At 37.3% G+C, this 20,308-nt stretch overlaps 3 protein-coding genes across 6 annotated transcripts; all 3 read right to left on the bottom strand.

Moving 5' to 3' along the window:
• Nucleotides 1-263: 263 nt before the first annotated feature.
• On the bottom strand, nucleotides 264-4,590 carry MGP2 (MALE GAMETOPHYTE DEFECTIVE 2). Its single transcript, XM_008232808.2, has 11 exons — nucleotides 4,134-4,590; nucleotides 3,951-4,033; nucleotides 3,516-3,602; nucleotides 3,346-3,423; nucleotides 3,183-3,274; nucleotides 2,860-3,061; nucleotides 2,323-2,413; nucleotides 1,836-1,894; nucleotides 1,578-1,726; nucleotides 1,250-1,331; nucleotides 264-1,147 (listed from the first exon to the last, which is right to left on the bottom strand). The coding sequence occupies exons 1-11, from the start codon at nucleotides 4,255-4,257 to the stop codon at nucleotides 755-757; spliced, it is 1,440 nt and encodes a 479-aa protein (XP_008231030.1). The 5' UTR covers nucleotides 4,258-4,590; the 3' UTR covers nucleotides 264-754.
• A 344-nt stretch (nucleotides 4,591-4,934) lies between these two features.
• Nucleotides 4,935-9,426, bottom strand: LOC103330265 (RING/U-box superfamily protein). Of its 4 annotated transcripts, none has more exons than XM_008232803.2 (9): nucleotides 8,936-9,426; nucleotides 8,620-8,669; nucleotides 7,183-8,463; nucleotides 6,906-6,994; nucleotides 6,533-6,635; nucleotides 6,330-6,434; nucleotides 6,123-6,240; nucleotides 5,519-5,695; nucleotides 4,935-5,388 (listed from the first exon to the last, which is right to left on the bottom strand). In XM_008232803.2, the coding sequence occupies exons 1-9, from the start codon at nucleotides 9,159-9,161 to the stop codon at nucleotides 5,228-5,230; spliced, it is 2,310 nt and encodes a 769-aa protein (XP_008231025.1). In that variant the 5' UTR covers nucleotides 9,162-9,426; the 3' UTR covers nucleotides 4,935-5,227. The 4 variants fall into 4 exon arrangements, with proteins under 4 accessions (XP_008231025.1, XP_008231028.1, XP_008231027.1 ...); XM_008232806.2 differs by having other exon boundaries at nucleotides 4,935-5,385; XM_008232805.2 differs by having other exon boundaries at nucleotides 8,620-8,666; nucleotides 8,936-9,295.
• A 1,868-nt stretch (nucleotides 9,427-11,294) lies between these two features.
• On the bottom strand, nucleotides 11,295-19,747 carry LOC103330438 (putative alpha-mannosidase At5g13980). Its single transcript, XM_008233019.3, has 29 exons — nucleotides 19,229-19,747; nucleotides 19,022-19,105; nucleotides 18,617-18,705; nucleotides 18,365-18,539; nucleotides 18,102-18,221; nucleotides 17,787-17,870; nucleotides 17,617-17,688; nucleotides 17,405-17,518; nucleotides 17,081-17,181; nucleotides 16,908-17,001; nucleotides 16,639-16,806; nucleotides 16,461-16,550; nucleotides 16,109-16,174; nucleotides 15,941-15,997; nucleotides 15,455-15,674; nucleotides 15,227-15,366; nucleotides 14,928-15,008; nucleotides 14,754-14,813; nucleotides 14,595-14,666; nucleotides 14,039-14,086; nucleotides 13,845-13,964; nucleotides 13,528-13,593; nucleotides 13,002-13,114; nucleotides 12,820-12,904; nucleotides 12,564-12,674; nucleotides 12,353-12,448; nucleotides 12,142-12,189; nucleotides 11,909-11,977; nucleotides 11,295-11,824 (listed from the first exon to the last, which is right to left on the bottom strand). The coding sequence occupies exons 1-29, from the start codon at nucleotides 19,430-19,432 to the stop codon at nucleotides 11,597-11,599; spliced, it is 3,075 nt and encodes a 1,024-aa protein (XP_008231241.2). The 5' UTR covers nucleotides 19,433-19,747; the 3' UTR covers nucleotides 11,295-11,596.
• Nucleotides 19,748-20,308: the final 561 nt, after the last annotated feature.

The following is a 20,308-nucleotide window of genomic DNA, read 5'->3' as shown; positions in this document are numbered from 1 at the left end:
GGACCATGATGGATACGCGGGTTAAGGCCAATAAGGTCAAGGCTGATGTATCCGTCCCTTTGCTTTTCAAGTTTGATATCTTCTGCAAAGGACGCATTATCTGTGTAAGGCTGCTGCATCTGTGTAATGTGTGCGAATTTAGTATGTTATCGCCCCCCTCAATAGAAAAAGTCTTAGAAAAATAAAACAAATTGATATCTTCCCCTCTAAACTATAGTAGTTTATACTGTTGCATGTATAAAAAACAAAATTAAGAAATATGATCGGAGAAGTGTCAACATCTACAATTATGTTCCGGAGACCAATCAGAAAACCGGCCCAGCCACCCATACACAATGTCACTGAGATCAAATCACTTTACATGCCTCTGTTAGATTCTGAATGTGTACTAAAAAGAATATCTATTAAAAACATCAATTAAGCCTCATACATGCATATCTGTATTTCCATACATCTTTCTACTTCCAAAAATCTCTAGAGTATAGATAAGCATTCAAACAGTGTACTGCTGATGATGTCTTTCCCACTGCATATTGCAGGCTGCGATTCCTCCCATGTCACTGCTACTGATCCCAGCATATTCACTAAAATGATAAACTAGAGTGGTGCACACGCTGAGCTGTGAAAGAAGTCCAATCTCACTGAAAATTCCACAACACAATGAGAAAGTGGGAATGCACGGCTGGCTCTGCTCTTAACCAACCAAAGTCTGATTAAGACCGACCATAAAGAATCAACACAAGATAGTTCTCAGCTAGACCTCTGATATTAAGGAATGCCTCACACATACTAGGTCATCCAACTTATTGCCATCCATTTTGTATAGAGAAGCACCTTCCATTTGAATAAAGTGGTCCTGTGCTTCCTTCCTCAGACTCTTGAAAGGCAAGACTTCCCATTTATTGTAATTTGAATTCTTTCTTACATCACTCATGTCTGGAGATCCTGAGACAGGCCCAATGTTGTCAGGGTCCACATGGCCCATCACCTTACAACTGCCAAACTGTCCCAAATCACCGGCCTGACCAGTTTGACTCCTCTTTAATCGCAAGGCTGCTGCATGAGCTCTGCCTATCATTTCTCGACTTGGCACATCTGACCAATCTTGCTTCCTCTTAGACCTCATGGGAGAATGGATTCTGATAACCTGATATATAGAAAAGCTAAAAGTTGAATCATTCAGGGATATGAATTCAGGCATGCGCCTGTAATTGGATACATTCTCATAAAGAAAAGTTTGTATTCTTACACCAAGGCACTCTAGGAGCTGGTAGTATGCTCTTCCTTGAAGTGGATTATGCCCTTTCCTAGGTGTAGAGAAGTAACGTGTCCTACAAGGAAGTAATAAACTAGTAAGCTATACGAAGACCGACAACAAACAATGCCAATACATCAAAACCTGAATTGATGCTGATGATATGTGTCAAAGAGGATATCTATTTAACCAAAATGGAAGGGAATCAGAAATACAAGAGAACCTTATTCACATGGAAAGGCAGGAATATAAGCAGGTTCCCTGCTAGCTAATAATAATACCAACAAATAACAACAATGTATCAAGTAGGAACCAAACGAACCATTCAGTATATCCAGGATCAACAGTGAAACCATATATGTCAACAATGTCGCACATAGAAAGTGCTAATTCTACGGACTTCATTCCAGTTCCTTTGGCACCCCGGCGGAGCACAATACCTTGGAAAAGGTAAACTGGATTTGTAATTCTCTGCAATACGTTAGGATCCAAAATGTTAGACAAGTCTCTGGAAACCGCGCATGTTAACTATCAACTAAGAAAGAACAAATATATTGGCCTCCTTAGATGTGATCTTCACCTTGATCATTGCATTAAAGTCTTTGTGCGCAACACTTTTGATTATAAGTACCTCATCAGCTGCACAAGAAAGGGAAACTTGTAAATATGAGAACACACCCATGAAGATTTATGATTTATATTATACAACATACAAAAGTTAACTTTGTTCTTATTTCTTGAAACAATCTGAAATTTTCAACTAGCATCATCTCTCAGAAAATCATTAAAAGCATAGTGGTGAAAAGAATGGTTGGCATGATTAGTCAAGTACAGACTTTCATGTACTCCCCTCTAAGAAGGTTATTTTTTCCTTCCAAAAATTGGAAGAAGAATGGCACAACTAAGAAGTTTATACCAATGTCCTAATGATTCCAAGGGCTTAAAAAACAGCAAAGGAAGATGAGATGAGCAATTATGGCATATTGAATGGCAAATGCACCTTCTCTTGTTATGAAAATACAATTTTTAAAAAAAATATTATGACACACAATTAATTAGAAACATACCAGATCCATTTAGAATGGCAACCATGTTACGAGCCGCACCCCTTACAACAAGGCGAAAATCCCTCTTCAGACCAACATACTTGGCATATTTCTACACATATCAAATACTAAGTTAGAACTTCTATCAATTATTTACTTGACCATCAAATGCATAAAGGATTAAAACTAACAGTATACTTAAGATATTTTCTTCTTTTTGTATTGGGAAAGGGAGGAGAGGGAGGGTTGTGGGGATTAAGTTATATGCTCAAAATCATTTCAGACACGTTCAAAATTAGGATATGAAAGATCACCATTGGAGGCTGGAGCTCAGTAGTTACCTGGGTTATATGCTTATACTATATGCATAAGTAATTGAGTAACTGTAGAACAAAGAGCTAGCTTAAACGAAGCAGATAATGGATTATTTTTCAAGAAAATACGAGACACCTGTCTTTCCCAATTAGAACCATAGAAGAATCAATCGCTCTCATGAAAGAATAAAGCCATATATTCACCAATGATAGGAAACAGCCGTCTTTATACATGCTAGTTTACCTCATTAACAGGAGCCTCGTTGTCCCTTATAACAGCATCATGACTATCAATCTCCTTTCCAAACTCTGTCTTCAAAAGATCGCCTGAATTTCCAACAACTGCACATGTACGGAATTGCCGCGGATGAAAAGGTGGCTTTGCTGGAAGTATCAAATTAAGGTGTTCCTCACAAAGTGTCCTATTATAGCATTTATCAGCTCCCCTACAACCGAAAAAACAGAGGGTAAATAGATGGAGTTGAGATCATAGGCATTTGTGTTCTATAATCCATTGTCAGAAATCAACCACAGGTTTGGAAGAGATAAATGTGTACACGAGCATACAATTGTGCTATCCTTTGTGCTGCATACTCCTCCCACCCTTTAGGCCGAACATCTAGATACTCCCTTGTCAATACTGTCGTCATGTTCCGGTACTGCATCCTTAAAAGCATCAGTACAGATAATCGGCTTGAAAGATAATCACACAGATAGGATAGAAACAAACCTGCTCCCACAATAAAATTGCCTCACAAACATTATAATTGTACTCCAGTGCTTCAAAAGTTTTAAACTGCTCATTATACTGCAATTGAAGTCTGAATTAGTTAGCACTCGGAGGCTACTTTAAAAATGAATTAAAATAAACATTTGGTGAGGGGGTAAAAGTAGACAGACCCAGGTGCTGTTAGTTCCTTCGGGGAACTTCAGAGTCATGTTGCAATGGTCAATAATATGTGCAGTGAGACCGAGCCCTCTGTTTGCCTACATTTAGTTTAAGCTTCGTAAGGATTCAAATATACTTCCAAAGCCCACCGCAACAGAAAAAGAAGAGGAGGAGGAGGAGGGGAAGGTAGTGGATGCTACGTTTCCTAAGTTTAAACCACCACTTCATTTCTCAGATCAGTCTGAGGCAAACAAACATAGCACAACTACAGTGCAATGCTAATGTTCCCCACCACGATACTAAGTAAGCAACAATCGTGCAGGTTTTAAAACTTCAACTAAGAAGGAAAACTAAAGAGATGAATAAAAAAACAGAGGCCAGATCCATGAAAAAAAAAAAGGGGAAATTATGACACTGTTGACGAAAAAGGAAAGTATGAAACTAACCACGCATTGCTTTACAGTAGACTGAAATTCCGATAAAATTCGAACATCTTGTTGTTCAGTCTTGAGATCTAATTTCTGATTACCTGAGTAATCCGATAGAAATTGATTAAGCTGGAGGCGGAATTACGAGTAAAATAGTGTTCAATAAATAAAGTAAAATATATGAATGAATAGGAGGAAGACCTGTGAATAAAGAAGATTGGATGCCGAAAAGGAGAACAGAGAAGAATGCGGCGGCGCAAACCAGATACAGAACAGTGGGCCGCCTGTTGATGTTGTTACTCGACGCTGCTTTGTGAGTTCTCATTACCACGCGGAGGTGGAGGCAGAGGCGGAGGCGGAGGCTCAGACAGAGACTGAGTGGGACTCGGACTATCTATCTAGCTCTTCTGCTCTGGCATGCGATTGTGAAAGTGAAACCACACATTCGAATTTGCGAAAACCAATCAGTTGAATTACCAGACAAGCAAAGCAAATGATTCTTCACTCTTCAGTATTACCAAAACGCACCGTCTTCAACATTGTACAGTGGCAGGCAATTTCAATTTGCCCTTTTTCTTTTTTGTTTTGTATATTTTTCCCCAGAAATCTTTAATTTTTTATTTCCAACTATCACTGTTCCTCTACATTCGCCTATACAGAGAACAAAAGGGAAAAAAGAAAAACGCAAGTAGAAGGAAAATTCTGTATGGATGGATACATCGGTGTATTTAATTGAGATTTAAATAATAATAATAATAAAAATAAAAATTTCAGATATATTCAATCACGATTTTATAAATGTCTACAAAAAGTTTTAGCGATTCAAATATAAACCAACCCACGAACAAAAAAGTGTTACGAATTCACCACTCTCACACAAAACAATCACCTGCGCCCTGTAACATATGGTTCTTGCCATGTTTCCATGTTGCATCTATATATATCTTTTGGCTTTTATTGGTCCACTATTTGTTTGTCAATTAACCATGGTACAACTTGATATAAGAAAAAAGAAAAAGTTATTGCACAGTTTGCTGCTCTCGGTAGCTTTTTTACTATAAATTATTCATACAGACGAGAAAAAAGAGAGCACAAAAGAAAAAAAAATAGAGGGGGAGATGATCTAAAAAACTGAATCGATAACGGTTCTTGTCCTTCCATCACCATCTACCACCCCATCTACATAAGATCATATCAAGGTATTTATGATAACATTACCGAAAAAAGAAGAATGAAAGAAGGTATATACGATACAAGCCAACCACCATTATAGTACAAGAGATTTTGGCAGGTTATCAGTAGCGCCGACCACCAGCTGTTGACAAAAGGACTCGACTTGGTTTCTTTCCCTTCTTTCCCGAATCATTCATCTTGGGCGTATCCAAATTTTCACCAGGCTTAGCTCTGGAGATTATATTAGCAAATGACGTTACACCCGCACTTTGAGTACCCGCTGCTGCACAAGTAAAAGAAAGAAAAAAAATAGGTACAGGTTAGAGCAACCAGAACCCTAGAGATAGGATTTCAACTACAACCACAGAAAAGATACAACATACTATCGAATATTGTGAATTATTATACAATACCAGTGGTTTCAAGAGAGTATCTTGCTGCATCATCGTCATTCAGAGAATTGGTTCCCTCTAGTTTTAAGGTGGGAGAATCATGACCAGCAGCAAAACCAAGCCTTGTAACACTTGAAAACAGCTTCCTTTCCCCAACAACTGGAGAGCTTGATGATGTCACCGTAGAACTTCCCAAGGCTGAGCGCAGGTACCATATGAACAAATAAATCATTAAATCATATTTAACATAATACCACCATATAATGTAAATGTATCTGCAAACTTCAATGAAAAATGGATAAATTAAGACAAAAGCTTAGAGCACCCATCACGATCGCATATTCCTAGTTTTCATGAAGCATGCCTGAATTACAAAGTTTGTTTTACATTGCACGCTTCAGAGCAAAAAGATGATACACTGATCTAATGTGCAAGATATGCTGATGGCATCTGAATTAGGAAGCCAGCTCATACTGCAGATTTGTTTCTCCTTATTTGTATGAAAGATTTGGACAAGAAATTTATTCCCAATCAGTCTCCTATTATTACTTGAGCTGAATAATAAATTTATCTACAAAAAGGCATGTGCCTGAAGATACAACATTTACAAGGAGGATGATATTACCCTCGAAGTCATCCATGGAGAATGTGGGGGATCCATCTTGAAAAGACTGTCCATAACCTGCTACTAAAGGGATGGGATATGCCATGGCAGATTCAGCCTTCATTTTCTCCTTGTGCTCCTATAAATAGGAATATAATATAGTTTTAAAGCATGGGCAGACTAATGTTATGTTTATACCATATATAATGAAAAAACAAGTAATAACACCTTCCTAGCAAGTTGTTTCCTCTGCCTTTCGCGCTTCTTTATGTCTTCCATAAAGGGAGACAATGCATCAGGAGACAATAGCTCACTCAGATCAATCTCACAAAACTAAAATATGAATAAAAAACAATTAGATACTATACGCAACCTGGAATAATAATGTTCTTAAGGCGAGATTTTACTCGGATCATCCCTTATCAAGGTACCTGGAGTATTGTCGTTAAAGAAAAATGACTCAAATAGCGGTAGCGCCTCCTCATGGCTTCTGTCTGAGTCACTGTCTCCAATTGCAAAATTCTTCCACTTATTCTGCAAAAATGAATTAGACCCAGTTTCACATTTCAGTTGAATATAAGAAGACCCCTTAGACAATAATAGAAGGGAACTCCCTGCCCCCGCCCCTCCCCTCTCTTTTAATGCTGTATCAGTACAGATACCACACTTAAAATTCACATAAGCACAATTGTAACGAATATGCATCCTATAGATGAATTGCCTTCTGAGAGAGGGAGGGGGACCTTATGATAGATTTTGCATAGTCCATGCATACTGCAATGATCTTTAAGATTTCAATCAAACCTGTGTGGTAGCATATCATGGCTCCCATAGTGGTGTAGAAGGCATTTCATGTTTAATGGATGGATAATGATGTGCTGCCCATCCGCTGCCTGATATAGAAATACATGAATATAAGAGAGAAAAGTAAGTCAAACAACCCGCAAGGAAGACAGAGATAGTTGCAACTATCATGCATACAAATCAGCAGATTAGTAAAATGTGAGATTACTTTTCCAAAACACAACCAGAGAAATTATGGCAAGAAAAAGGGGAAATATGATGTCTCATTTTCAGTCACCTGGTAGAAATTGTACGAGTCCTTATCATATTCACTTTGGGAGCCATGTGAGTGCTCTTGGGCACTCTTGCTTTCATCATATGAAGAAGATAGAGCATTTTCACGGCCTTCCAAGGATTCAGCTGCATCCACAGATTGGTCGGAACAAGTCCCATCATCTGACTTATCCACTGATAAATTGTCCGAGAACTTATTATGGTCATAAACATCATTAGACAGAGTTTCATGTCCAAGTGTAGATGCTTCATAGTCACCATTAGTAGCATTTCCAGTATTACGATCAGTACATTTACAAGATTTATTACTCTCACTAGCCCGGTGCTCCTTCCAATATTTCTTCCTCTGTTCTAATTGTTCCATTGCAGCACATACATATGGCAGCTTCTCTAGGTCATCAACAAGCCCCGACTCTGCCCTGGCTAACCAACCATCTAGCTCTGATATTGCTTTTCTGACTGAAAGATCTACATCTGATGTAAATGTAAACTTTGAAAAGGGATCATAACTTTGATCATCACCTGCTAGGGAATCTTTCTCTTGAGTACTTTTATGTGACAAAGTAAATGAATCCTTTTGTCGAGTAAGAAGCATAAACTCTATAGTATCACCAACACAATACTGCTTAACATTCTCCACAAACAGGGTGTATAAATCCTTTGGTGATATCATCACAAAACACAATGGGCATCTTTTCCAGCAGTCTCCTTTATGATCCTCCTTCCCCATCAACAAGTATTGCAGAATGCATGGGAAACAGAAAATATGTCCACAGGATGTTATCTGCGAACAAAGAGGATATTCCAGACAAATTGGGCACTGAACCAAAGTTGGGGTGGAATACCTCACGCAAATGATGTCCTCCCATTTTAACATCTTATCAGGATCCATCGATTCAACTGAGTAGTTTCCTGAATCTAACACCACAAATTTGTAGTTTGCCTGAAGAAATAAATCTTTGTTGTAGGGCTTTCTCTTGTGATGCCTTCTTGGAGGAGGAGCAGTTCTAGGCTGAGGACGAGATATGGGGTCGTAATGAAAATTCAACAAGTGGTTGCCATTCATCAGCTGGGCTTTCCTTCCTACTGGATGCGTCGAGCTTCCATGAGAACCAACAGACCCGATAGTTTGTTGACTTGAACGAGACCCAACAGTTCCTGAACTTTTCCCTCTAGACCGGGCTGATCCAATCCCTTGTCCACCTCCACCAGAGTGACACTGTGAAAGTGTCTCGTTGTCATTAGGTAAAGCCTTCTTACCCCTTGGCATCCCTAACTTAGTCACCTAGAGGAAGGAAACAAACAATGAAAAACTATCATTACTCAATTGTCACAAAGTCATGCTCGGATCAGATAAGCGTGGGACAGTGGACAAAGTTAAAAACAAAGAAAAATAAATCTTCCAAAAACAAAAGGTTCAAAACTTTAAGGTCAAATATACCTCTTGGGAAGATCCCGCAGAAGCTTCAGCAGCTGGTACCGATGGGCCTGCTGATAAATAATTTAATGAACATTCAACTTGAAATATATAAAACTCAAACACCTTCCTGAAGAGTTAAAGAAGATCAATAATTGACAGGAAAGGGAGGTCGTCATGAAACAATTAGCTTTTTTTCCCAAACTGCCAATTTGCTGAGGTAAATATAGGAAACTAACAGATCGAATTCGATGAGGTGAAGGAACAAATTTTAGGGTTTTTTATTTTCTAAAAAACAAGGAAAAGAAAAAGAAACAATTTGAAGTTGAAAATTAGATACCTGAAGTATTGGAGGAGATAGAGAAGGGAGACTGAGAGTCGGAGATCTGAAGGGATCCAAATGTGAGCATTTGGCGGGAGAGAGCGGGCGGTGACAAAGACTTAGATTCAGATTGAGAAAGGAAGAGGTGGTGGCGGTGTCCATGTTGTGAATTAGGGTTCGCAGAGGGCACTGATGAGGAAGACGAAGATATGGATCCTTGGTCTTGGTTGGGCAAGATGGACATGAAAATTCTTCCAAAAACACTTGTTCTTCTCGCTTGTGGACTCGCACCCGACGCCTTTGCTCTTAACTTTTTTGTTTTTTGTTTTTTTTTGCGTATTTATTATGCGGCTCCCTCTACGCGCAAAACGACCCACCCATCCATCTCTGTCGTTCTAAGGCATCTTCACCGAATATCGGTTCTACCATCGGTATTTACAATTTAGTCCCTCATCGTCATTCAAAATCCCACGAAGATAACAATATTGAACTCTCATTTTCTTACGAATGATGATTGAGACATGTTGAAATTCAATATAAACATAAAGGGGTTGATTAAAAGACTGTTTAGGGATAAAAAAAAAATCAGTGAATTTAATCAAAATATAATGACTTATAGGATTTTATTTATTTATAAATTACTATAATCAGGATTTGTTTGTTTTAGACTTTAAAAGATTATATCATAAGATTTAAAATAAAATAAATAGAAAGAACCACATGAATTTATGTATAGGATTTATATATATCTAGGCCTTCAAAGATGACAATTGGAATGACAACATTCAAAGTAGCAATAGTGCATTCCCATGAATGACAACCAAAATAAATAAAACAAACATAAAACATTCGAAGTTAGAAGTTAAATCGCTCTTATACAACATCAATTTATATTTTACACAATCAGATGGTGCAAAATTTTCTCACTAGTTCTTTTTGCCTTATTTTTTAGCATTTCCCTCGGGTAAATTTTTCTGATGTGGATAAATCAAAATCATCAAGCAGTGCGCCTGAACAAATCACGGTTAAAGAGGTACTAAGGTTTTTTTTTTATTCCATCTCTTTGATATACATATATATATATATATATATATCTGTAATCTGTTGTAACTGGCTCATATTGTATCATAATTGATGCCATTTCTGTGTTCTTGTTAGGTTTGTTTTCCATTCGTTTTCAGCTCCGAAAAATGATAGCAGTGAGAGGGGAGCTGCTAATAACTCCGGGGCGGGTGAGTTGGATTTGATGTGGACTTTATTTTGGAGTTCATTACCGTTAGCATAACTGTAATTAGTTTGTTTAATTTGCCTTTTCTATTTCTATCCGGAAAGAGTCATGGTGCATAGACAGAGGGTAATAGATCACAGCTTGAGATGTTGTAGTGTGGCGAGCTACTTAGGTTCATTCTGTTTAAGACCCTATTGATTGATGAAATTTCCAGCTCATTTTATATTTTTCTTGAAGCTCTAAATGGAACTTGATTTTCAGTAGCTCATCTGTTGCAATTTCACCTTGCTTAACAACTGCAGGGTTTCCAACTTTTGATACAAGACCTTGCTGATGCAACCGGAGAAGGAAACTTCCGAGCATCAGAAACAAAGGTTAGTTGACTCGCAGTTAGAGAATCTGTGGCACAGTTGCCAGCCACTTCACACGGAACAAGTTTCATATCTCTCTCAAAGTTTGACAGTGTAATTGGGTTCATATGCACTTGGTGCATGATTGGCAATTTCTTTGAGTTTGTTAAGGTCTCATGTTATATTAATTTCTAACGCTTTATTCGTAATGTGTAAGAATTATAAAATTTACTATTTATGATAAGTTAGTCACCATGTCTTCTACCAGTTTTTTATGAGGTTGCATTGCATGTTTCCAGTGAACCTAAACGGGAGCTAGCTTGAGGTAGTTGTCCTGAAATGCTTTATATTTGTGTTAACAAGTGTCTGTTTGCATTTTCTTGAGGGGATTTTGATCTTGTAATGAATGTAGTTGAAGCACGCTTTTGCCCCATTGATAATATCCTTCTGTTCACACTCGTAGCTCAAATGGTCCACGGATAATGCATCATTCAGCGGAGCATTGAAGTGCTTTTCAAATATCACCAGCACAAACACTACCCTAAAAAATATTACAACAGAAATAGTATCGCCGCGCGGCTTTACTATTTTTAAAAAAAAAATTAAAAGGTATAGCCGTTCGGCTAGACTCTTTAAATATTCGTGCGCATTTAAAAAGTTGCCTGGGTCTATACAACATGTTCACTGCCGGTTCCGCCTAGGGCTATACAACACGTTCACTGCGACGATAATGGAAAGTAAGAGTAAATAAGAGGTCTAGAAATACTTTTTATACCTAGTTGAAATTTAGAACATATACTAATAAGAAATAGGGAGGTATCTAAAATTAAATGTTGATAATTAATGTAATCACACATGAATGTGAAGAAAAGAAAAAGAATTACTTATGAAGCACTCAACTTCTTTAAGTCAAATTTTGGCTATTTACATGAGATGAAAAATAAAGCTCATTGTCATCTCGTCACCATACATCCAGGACCAGGACTGAAGAAGCCAAGCCAAGTATCACAGTGATTACGTACATTTACAGCCGTCGTCAATTTGTTGTTACCATGTCCACACGGCAAGGGTAAAACACTAAATTGGTTGAAAGTCCAGCTATTAGGCATCAGCTACATCACGACGGAACCTTTGCTTAAACTCAATGAGAAAGGTTCGGATTTCCATTGGGCCAAGTTCCACCACCAGTTTTGCAGGATCAACCCTTCCACCCCTCACAACCTTTGCTTCTTCTGCAGAGCCTTCTTCCACTTTCCAAACCAGTCTCTTTTTCTCCATTTCTGCTCTTTCTTGATTTGCCGATAAGTTCATCTCTGTAACTTCGCCAATCTGTAGCCAAAAACAACAATATAATAAGAAAAGATTATATGGGGATATCAACCTCTTTCTTGATTTCATAGCTCATTCTTCTACCTTCTTCCTTGGGAAGAGCTGCTTCAGCTCTACATTTGCCATTACAGAAAGATCCTTGTCCTCTCCAATCTTAGCACCATTTGAACAAGAATAACAATAGTAAATAAAATATGTGGACGATCAATATTTCAGACTCATCAAAGTGAAGATGCTGACTCTGAGTATTTTTATAAATAAACAAGGTACTGGAAGCAGAAATAGGTAGTTGAGTAGGACGAGTGAGAAATTAGAACCTCATATAAATGTGCTAATCGAAGGAGAACTTTTCCATCATCAAGCTCCTATGCAAATTAAAGAAAAAGGATATCACAAGTCTGTATTTTTATACGACCATTATGATTCGGGGTCAATATTCTACGAAAGGAAAATTGGACTGTTAATTTAAGGAAAAATAATAATGAAACAACTGGAAAGAAAATGATATCCTTGATAAGCCCCAATTACCTGAAGAGTTATAAGAGCAACATTATCAGGTAAACTGTACGAGGAACCAACCCCTGAGAAAGTGGTTACATGAGAATTCTTCCAGTTATCTCCATCCTACAGAAAGGGAGTCACTATTTAATGAGCAGCTCACAAGACTCAAACAGATGTGCTCAAATGTCTCTATTTTTTATTACTATTATTTTTTTTGTTTTGAATTTTTTATTTTCACCTGTTCAGCAAAGGCTAATAGAAGAGGGGAATATATCTCCTGACCAAAAGAACGACGCCACTTAGCACCATCTCCGATGGGGTCAATTCTGAAATAAAACTTTCCTTGGATCTGAAAAGATTGACCAGAGGCAGAAACTAAAAGTTAGGCAACCTAAAAATTTTCGGATACGATAGCAAACCAAAACTCCAGATTTGGTCTATAAGAAAAAGAAATTGCTAATTGCCACAGAGTAGTAGCATTAACATGTACTTACTCTTAGTCCAGTGCAATTGTTGAGAACACAGACAGTTTCATTTAAAGCTTCGGCAACACCTCTTGAATCATCAAGCAGTAGTCTCCTGTATGGTATGAAAGACCAAAAATAACTCCAACAATGACTTTAAATTTGTATACTTCGTCAAATAGTTAAAGTCGAGAATTTCAATAAGAACATGCCTGTGGAGCATCAAGTCTATCTGTCCATCCACTGTGCTGGATCCTCCTATAGATCGATCCACCAAAACTGAAAATTCTGCCCTGTTATCTTGCATGTAAATCCCAAGATTAATCTGAAATGACAACATAGAAAAATACGTGAAGCTAATGAACAAATGCAGCATTGACCCATCCAATGACTACAAGATGACTACAGACCCTACACTTGCATACAGAAACATATTGAGTTAGAAAATCTCGAGGAGACGTTTTTTTTCTTTGAAAAAAGATATACTGGAAGCAGACCTATCATGTCCAGCACTCATGATATTCTGCTTATTTCAGCCACATGCACAACACTTTAAATCCAAGTAAAACTTTAGCTCAGTTTGTTTAAATCCAACTGAAATATCCACCAGGAGAACACAGTGGGCAGAGTAAGTTATGGTAAAATTGAGAGCTTTAAATTATTAAAGAAAAGAAATATAATTTAAGAAAATTCAAATAAAATTGAAATTACTTTGAGGCAGAAGAAAAATAAACATACTGGATAATAATTTCCCGCAAGAGGTTGGTGCACTTTCAGGTCCCAATCTGTTCTATAGTCGCGAATCTGCAAAAGAGATGGATCCTTGGATCATTTTATGCCAACAATAATAAGAAACAGGCATCAGCCTCTAGAAGTCAAAACAACATATGGAAAGACAGTTTTGATTAACTCTGTAGGAAACATATATCTAAGTACATGAAGGCATTACGACAGCTTACTAAAAGTATAAACTACCTGCTAATTAAAATTTTGAGCATCAAAATGAAATCTAAACTAACTAAATATAATATTGTAAGAGCAAGTAAATAGTGTACCCTTTTGATAAAATCACGCCCATTTGAATCAGTGTAGAAAGTTTTGTTGGTAGCCATGGTAGTGGCTATTTGAGTTACAACTTCTTTGCCAGTTCCATCATCAATAGGTATAGGCCCAACCTGATATTGCAGATAGTGTCAATGAATAGGCCTAATAATGATCTTTAGTTTTGATTTAAACTTTGAAAGCTTACAATAAACTCGACTTCAACATGCTCCTTCTCCTTGTGAAGTCTTGTGATCTGCATACACATTCAATGAAACATTACTGGCAAAGAACAAGAAGTCAGTATTCAGCATAGGTCTTTAGCTTTAACTCTTAAATCCGGAACAAAAATATTCAAAAATGAGACTGGATTTACTTCAGATCCATAATATTCAAGTCTTGACTTGAACAGAGTGTAGCAAAATGATCTGATCAAGAAAATAATATGGTTAATAACATATTTCGCTTCACATTTCCCTGTAGCTACCAGAGGTTGTGCAAAATAAAAATTGATTACACATGTCACAATTTCTTATTTTAATTAAAAAAGGAGCTTTAATTGATAATATTCTGAATTCTAATTTAAGCATGGAAACAATTCGTTCTAATTGCATTTCATTCAGATTCAGAAGTAGTTTTTTATTGTTAATTTTGGTTACAGATTTTCAACTATTTTAACATATGATAATGATGCTCACGTTGCCATAACAAAACAAAGAGAGAAAACATATACATAGATAGCAAGTACTTGATAAGCAAGGCACCTGATATATCCATGAATTAATATGTTGATGTACTTCATCTATTATTGGTCCACGCATAACAGTAAAAGAAGCCTGAAATATTGAGCAACAGTTGTTAATCAACAATGGTCAAACTTATGCCTGAATAAAAACTATATGTCATACGGTACAAATACACACCTTTTCTCCAGGATTTATGAGAAATGTACCATTTGGACGGAAAACATATGCCCCAGAATTCTAGGAAAAAAAGGAAAAAAGAATAACCAAAGGTTTTATATGGAAACAAATTGAAAACACAAAAAAGAGATAAGATAATTGCCAGAGTGCAAACTTCTATCAGCATGCATATACCTGAGGAATCAGAGGAGCTTTATCACTACTGCCATTATATGCAGTATAAAAACTGTAAGACTGCTCGACCAATTCTTCAACCTTCAAAATTAATGAATAATTGAGTTAGCTACAACAAATTTTCGTTTTCTTTTCCCTTGCCCTTTTGGCAGTTGGGGTAAGAAGCCATTACAATGTTAAAAACCTGATAGTTCATCACAGCAAAGAAAACAGAGAGGTATAAAGGAAATAATGGTAGAGAAGGAAGTGAATTCATCAGATAGATAGTCACTAAGCAACTCTTAGGTGTATTTACGTACCAAGCTTCTTCTATTGACATAGTTGGTCATTTTGCCTTGATCTGTGGAAAAAGTAAGTTTCACATTTCCTTGACCAACTTCAACAGTGGACTTTTCCCTACCTTGAAATGTGTACACAGATGATCTGGTGGAACAAGCACCTATAACCAAAAGAGAAATGATCAATATGAAAAACTTAGATTGCTAGCTTCAAGAGTAGATTCGATGAATGCCATTATAAGAGTGGACCTGCTCCTTTGGCATATGAGATAGTGTATGTGCTGAAACCAAGTGGCGGTACAGATACTGTAAATGCAAGCCAATAATTTGGTGTGTTTGTTGGAGTTCGACCCAGGTATGCCTTAACATAGTAGTTCCTTAAGCCAACATGGGCATCATCCAGTGGAAGAAGCTGTGATTCAATTTCTCTTCCCTCAGAGTCTTGAACAGTGACATCTTCATTGATAACCTACATTATTAACAGGAAATTACGGGGTGCGTCACTGATTATCAAATTTGCATTCGCATGGGTTTGTTCCATGATCAATATACAGTGGCCATTTGCATAATTTTTGTCTCAAAATACACTGTCTTTACCAAACCCTGGTTAACATATTAATTAAATCTAAGCACCTGCAAGGAATTTCTTCCCTATCCTTATGTTTATTTATATATTTATTATTTTGGATAAACAAAAAGGAAGCACTAAGACCAGAACTGAAATGAAGTACTCACAGGAATTCGAATTACATCATTCCTCTTCCATCCTAGAGAATTGTACACCACGACAATCTATAGATGAGAAAACACCATCAGAAAATATATTCCACTGCTGGAATATAAAGTCATAGTTAATAGTTAATACAATCAAGAGCATAACATTAGATACTTTAATTTCCTTACCAATTGTTTCCCTTGAGACAAATTCACTTCTGCGGCAGGGCAGTAGCTTATATTCAGAAGTGGGCACTGGAGAATCAATGAAAAAAAAATGTAAAAGAAAAGATGATACACAGGTCTTCTTCTTAGCTTGAATTTGAAACTTGTGATGGAAAACCAAACATTCTACTTAACTTAATTACTTAAGTAATCAAAATTCTTCTAGCTGGCATAAATGCCATAATCAGACTAATTAAAATCCTCTTTACTACTACCTTATACAAGTTCAACATCCAAATTATCAAAACCAGAAATTGCAGGTCATGTAATATGATATAAACATAGCATACAAGCTTAAGGGTTTGTGATTAATTGCCTGTTGAAACTCTGTAGTTGGGTTTCCAGATCCAGTGTATGAAGCAGACTCAACCAAGTGCGCAAGTGATGTTGCAACTAGTTGCTCAGCCTGCACAAAGATAATGAACAAGTGAATGAAATTTAAGTTATACAGGTTAGGATTGAAAAAGAACATTGATGATAACACTAATCCACACCTCTGTGTAGCCTATCGACAATCTTTTTGCATAATCATTGGCAACATGTTGCTTCTCTGTACCAGTGACTGCATCATGATGTTGAGCGATTGCTAAGGCATCAGCCAATGAGTCTGTGTTCGGCCCTGAATTAGTCCTTCCTTTTAAAAATTCTAGTTGCCTTGCAGCCTTATTATCCAAGAGAAACATACAGATATGACAATAGAAAATCTGTAATTAAACTGGAAACACTAATTCATGATACAGACAACAAAGTTACAGGATGATACCAAATAATAGCCGCTCATTGTTCTAACATAGTATTTCAAAGCGGGTCTACTTGTGAAATACCCCGTCCAGTAAGCATTAGTACGATCTGCATAACTGGTATGGTGCATGCTTCAGTTTCTACAGTAAGGTTAACACATCAAAAGAAAGATTATAAAGCACAATAAAAACTCACGGAAAGAAATCATCAGTCTTGATTGGCCACGATTCATTTGTAGCATACTTTGCATCAGTATATATGGATGGAGTAGAATACAGAGCATTAACACGTCCATCCTAAGAAGCATCCAACCAAAAACCAATTAAAGCTTAGAATAACAACATAAAATAATCAAGGATTTGCCCTCTCAGAACACAAGGACAGCTGTCAAGCTATCATCATTACCAGTGACTGATGATATATCCTAAAGGCATGAAGAGTATGAGACTAAAAGAATTTCATAAAGGAAAATGCTAGGCTTACCAGCTCAAAATCAAGCCAATATTAATCGGTCATTACCTTGTTGACATAATGAATGAGCTTGTCCATTTGACGGAACCATGTGTGCGCATACTGATACTTAAAATCTGTTCCCATGGTCCACATTATATGATCTGTCCGAGTTATGTTAGCCTGAGAATAAATAGTTGCTGTCAGACACTAAAACAAGGCCCTACAGTAAAAAAAAACAGAGAAAAAAACGATTGAGTGAAGACAATCAGGTACTTTACCTGTGATACTGCTGCAGCAACAAAGTCGTTAACACGGTCTTGAACATTGTAATCAAACAAAGTGATGTCATCCTTCAAAAGAATAGGAATTAAAGTTTAATAATTGAAACAAGTAAATACTTAATAAACCAAAGGAAATTTAACAACTTGTTTATGAATCATGATGTTACCTGAACAATTGGCGAATCATCATTAACTTCAAAATAGAAACCAGATGGAGGCTCATAATTCTTAGGGAATGCACCAGAAAAAATCTACAACCATTTAGAAGAAAAACACTACTAGTCAGACCCAAAGTTGCCTCTGAATACCTCCAGACTTTTTAACTCTATAAAAGTCTTTAAAAGTTAGAATTGGATACACACCCCTAAGAATACTAAATGTAACGTAGTGACTAAAAGGAACCATATCCATCATTATATACACAACCTCAGAATCCCAGATGTAAAAAATGCTATATAAAACAAAAAGCATTTGTTTTTTACCTGTGCAGATGAACCAAGACTCTTCGAACCTTGCCAAACAAATTCAAGGCTCTTGTCATTTTTGCGCTTATCCCTGTCCTGGTAATCTATTCGACCAAAGAAAAGTGAGTCAAACCCAACCTGCATCAACACCAAAACGTTGTCCCAGGTGTATAAGTAATTATGTTGGTAAAATGCTCCCCGGCCTTAATTTGCACATGGTCTACTCTTGTGCATAGAAAAAGGAAATTTTGTGTTCAAGGCTAAAGCCAAGACATGCTTACTTCTGCTCCCAACAAGTAAGCCTGGACTGCTGAATGTCCAAAGGGGTCAATTTGCCAACCAATTCTTGGAGTCACATCAAATTCCTTTTTAATAAACCGATGCCCAAGAGTCGTCTGATCAATTATATCAATGTAATGCGTTGCTGCCTCATCATGCATACACATCCCCCCATTTCTGAAGCAACGAAAAAAGACAAAGGCATTAATACCAAAAGAAAATGAAGAGAAAAATAGCATTTTAGGTTACATTACATGAATTCCAATTGACCCGAGCTGACTAGCTGCTTGACTATACTCTGGACGGCCTCACTCTGATCTCTCCACCAGCGCTGGAAGAATGCCTGCATTGATTATCAAGGCAGAAGTTACAGAGGTTATGAGGTGGTACCAATACCAAACCAAGTGCCAATTGTCAACCATCATGCAATGCATGGGATTTGGGAAAGAAGAAGATATGCGAGTGTGAGATGAGTCAGATGCGCATGAGGGTGGCAGTGGCATAAATCAACAGTTTATCTGGTAAATGGCAAAGAAATAGAGCATGGAATTAATGAATCGGGTAGAATTGGATGGGAGGTACAATTACAAATCACAAATTACAATTTACAATTTACAAGCAGAAGCAGGAAGTAAAGCAAGGGTAAGAGGCTGGCTTGCCTGTTCAACATAAATAAACTTTCGATTCTTGTCAGCCAGCAGAGCGGGAACTAAAGAATCCAACACATTTTGCACGCAAGCCCCCTAAGCAATATCCATTGAATGGAAACCATAAAATTGAACTCATACGTGAAGAAGAAGAAGAAGAAGAAGAAGAAGAACTAGAAACTAGAAAGGGAGAAATTACGAGAGAGAGAGTAAGCAGACCTGGATGGAATTGTTGGAGCCAACATAATACTGATCAACCGTCTTTAACCAGCCAACGTCGTCGTGGGTGTGAGGGACCAAATGGACATTAATTTTTCCGGGGACTATCCCTTGGGAAGTGTTATATATCATAAACTTGGAATCGGCGACCAGAAATCCGACCAAGATAATAAGCAAGCAGCAAAAGACTAACCGAATCGCCATTAGAATTAATTAGCAGAGCTGCAGAGCTGCAGAGCTCTTTCGCTTTGAATTGATAAAGGTCCTGTCCGATCAGCTGCTCAACAACCAACAAAAGTAATTAATTTCCAGAAACAGCAATTCGCTTAGCTTCAGAAAGTGAAGCTTGCATGGATGGATTATGCTTTGCTATACAAAAGTGTCGTCGCGCACAGTGTGACACCGCCGAAGAGAGGAGAGAGAGGAGAGGAGAGAAGAGTGAAGAGGAAGGAAAACAACAAGAAGAGGAAGCTCACTCACTCAATTCAACCTGCTATTTCTTTCTACTGTTTTTTTTTTTCTTTTTCTTTTTTTCTGCGTCTGACTTTTTAGATTAGAAAAATATTTAAGTGTACTCTACAGTCCACTCTTCACTTCGAAGGGTGGTTTCCTTTTTGTATTATTCACCAAACTCTTCACTTTAGACTTACGATTCTATTTGAATTTATCTTTTAATGCTCTACTGTAAACCTTTTTTATTTTTCTTTGGGGTAAACTTGGGATAATAGCATCTTTCAGCTTATTAATTATTGCTTTCATGTGATTTCGACCCATTGGATTGGGGATTTTGCTTCCTAAAGCTTAGTAGGAATGGGGTTGCATCACTTCACATATTTGGGACCAGACCAGAGGATCAGTGCAAATGGTACGCCGAGAAAGGTGACCAGCTTTCTAACCTTGTTCAATTCAACTCAGTGAATGTCTTCTATTCAAAGTTCGTTGCTTTGATTGAATTACCAATTTATGCTTACTGGAGGGAAGACTGCTAGAGCTGTACATTGGTTCAAAACCAATACAATTTCACTGATTCGCATCCTTGGATTTTGCAAATTTTTTTATAAATTTATAAATAAACCCAAT

Source organism: Prunus mume, linkage group LG4 (genome assembly GCF_029339155.1).
Source record: "Prunus mume cultivar Tortuosa linkage group LG4, ASM2933915v1, whole genome shotgun sequence".
Lineage (NCBI taxonomy): Eukaryota > Viridiplantae > Streptophyta > Magnoliopsida > Rosales > Rosaceae > Prunus > Prunus mume.
Note: the sequence above shows the minus strand (reverse complement) of the source record. Positions and strands in the feature narration are given on the sequence as shown.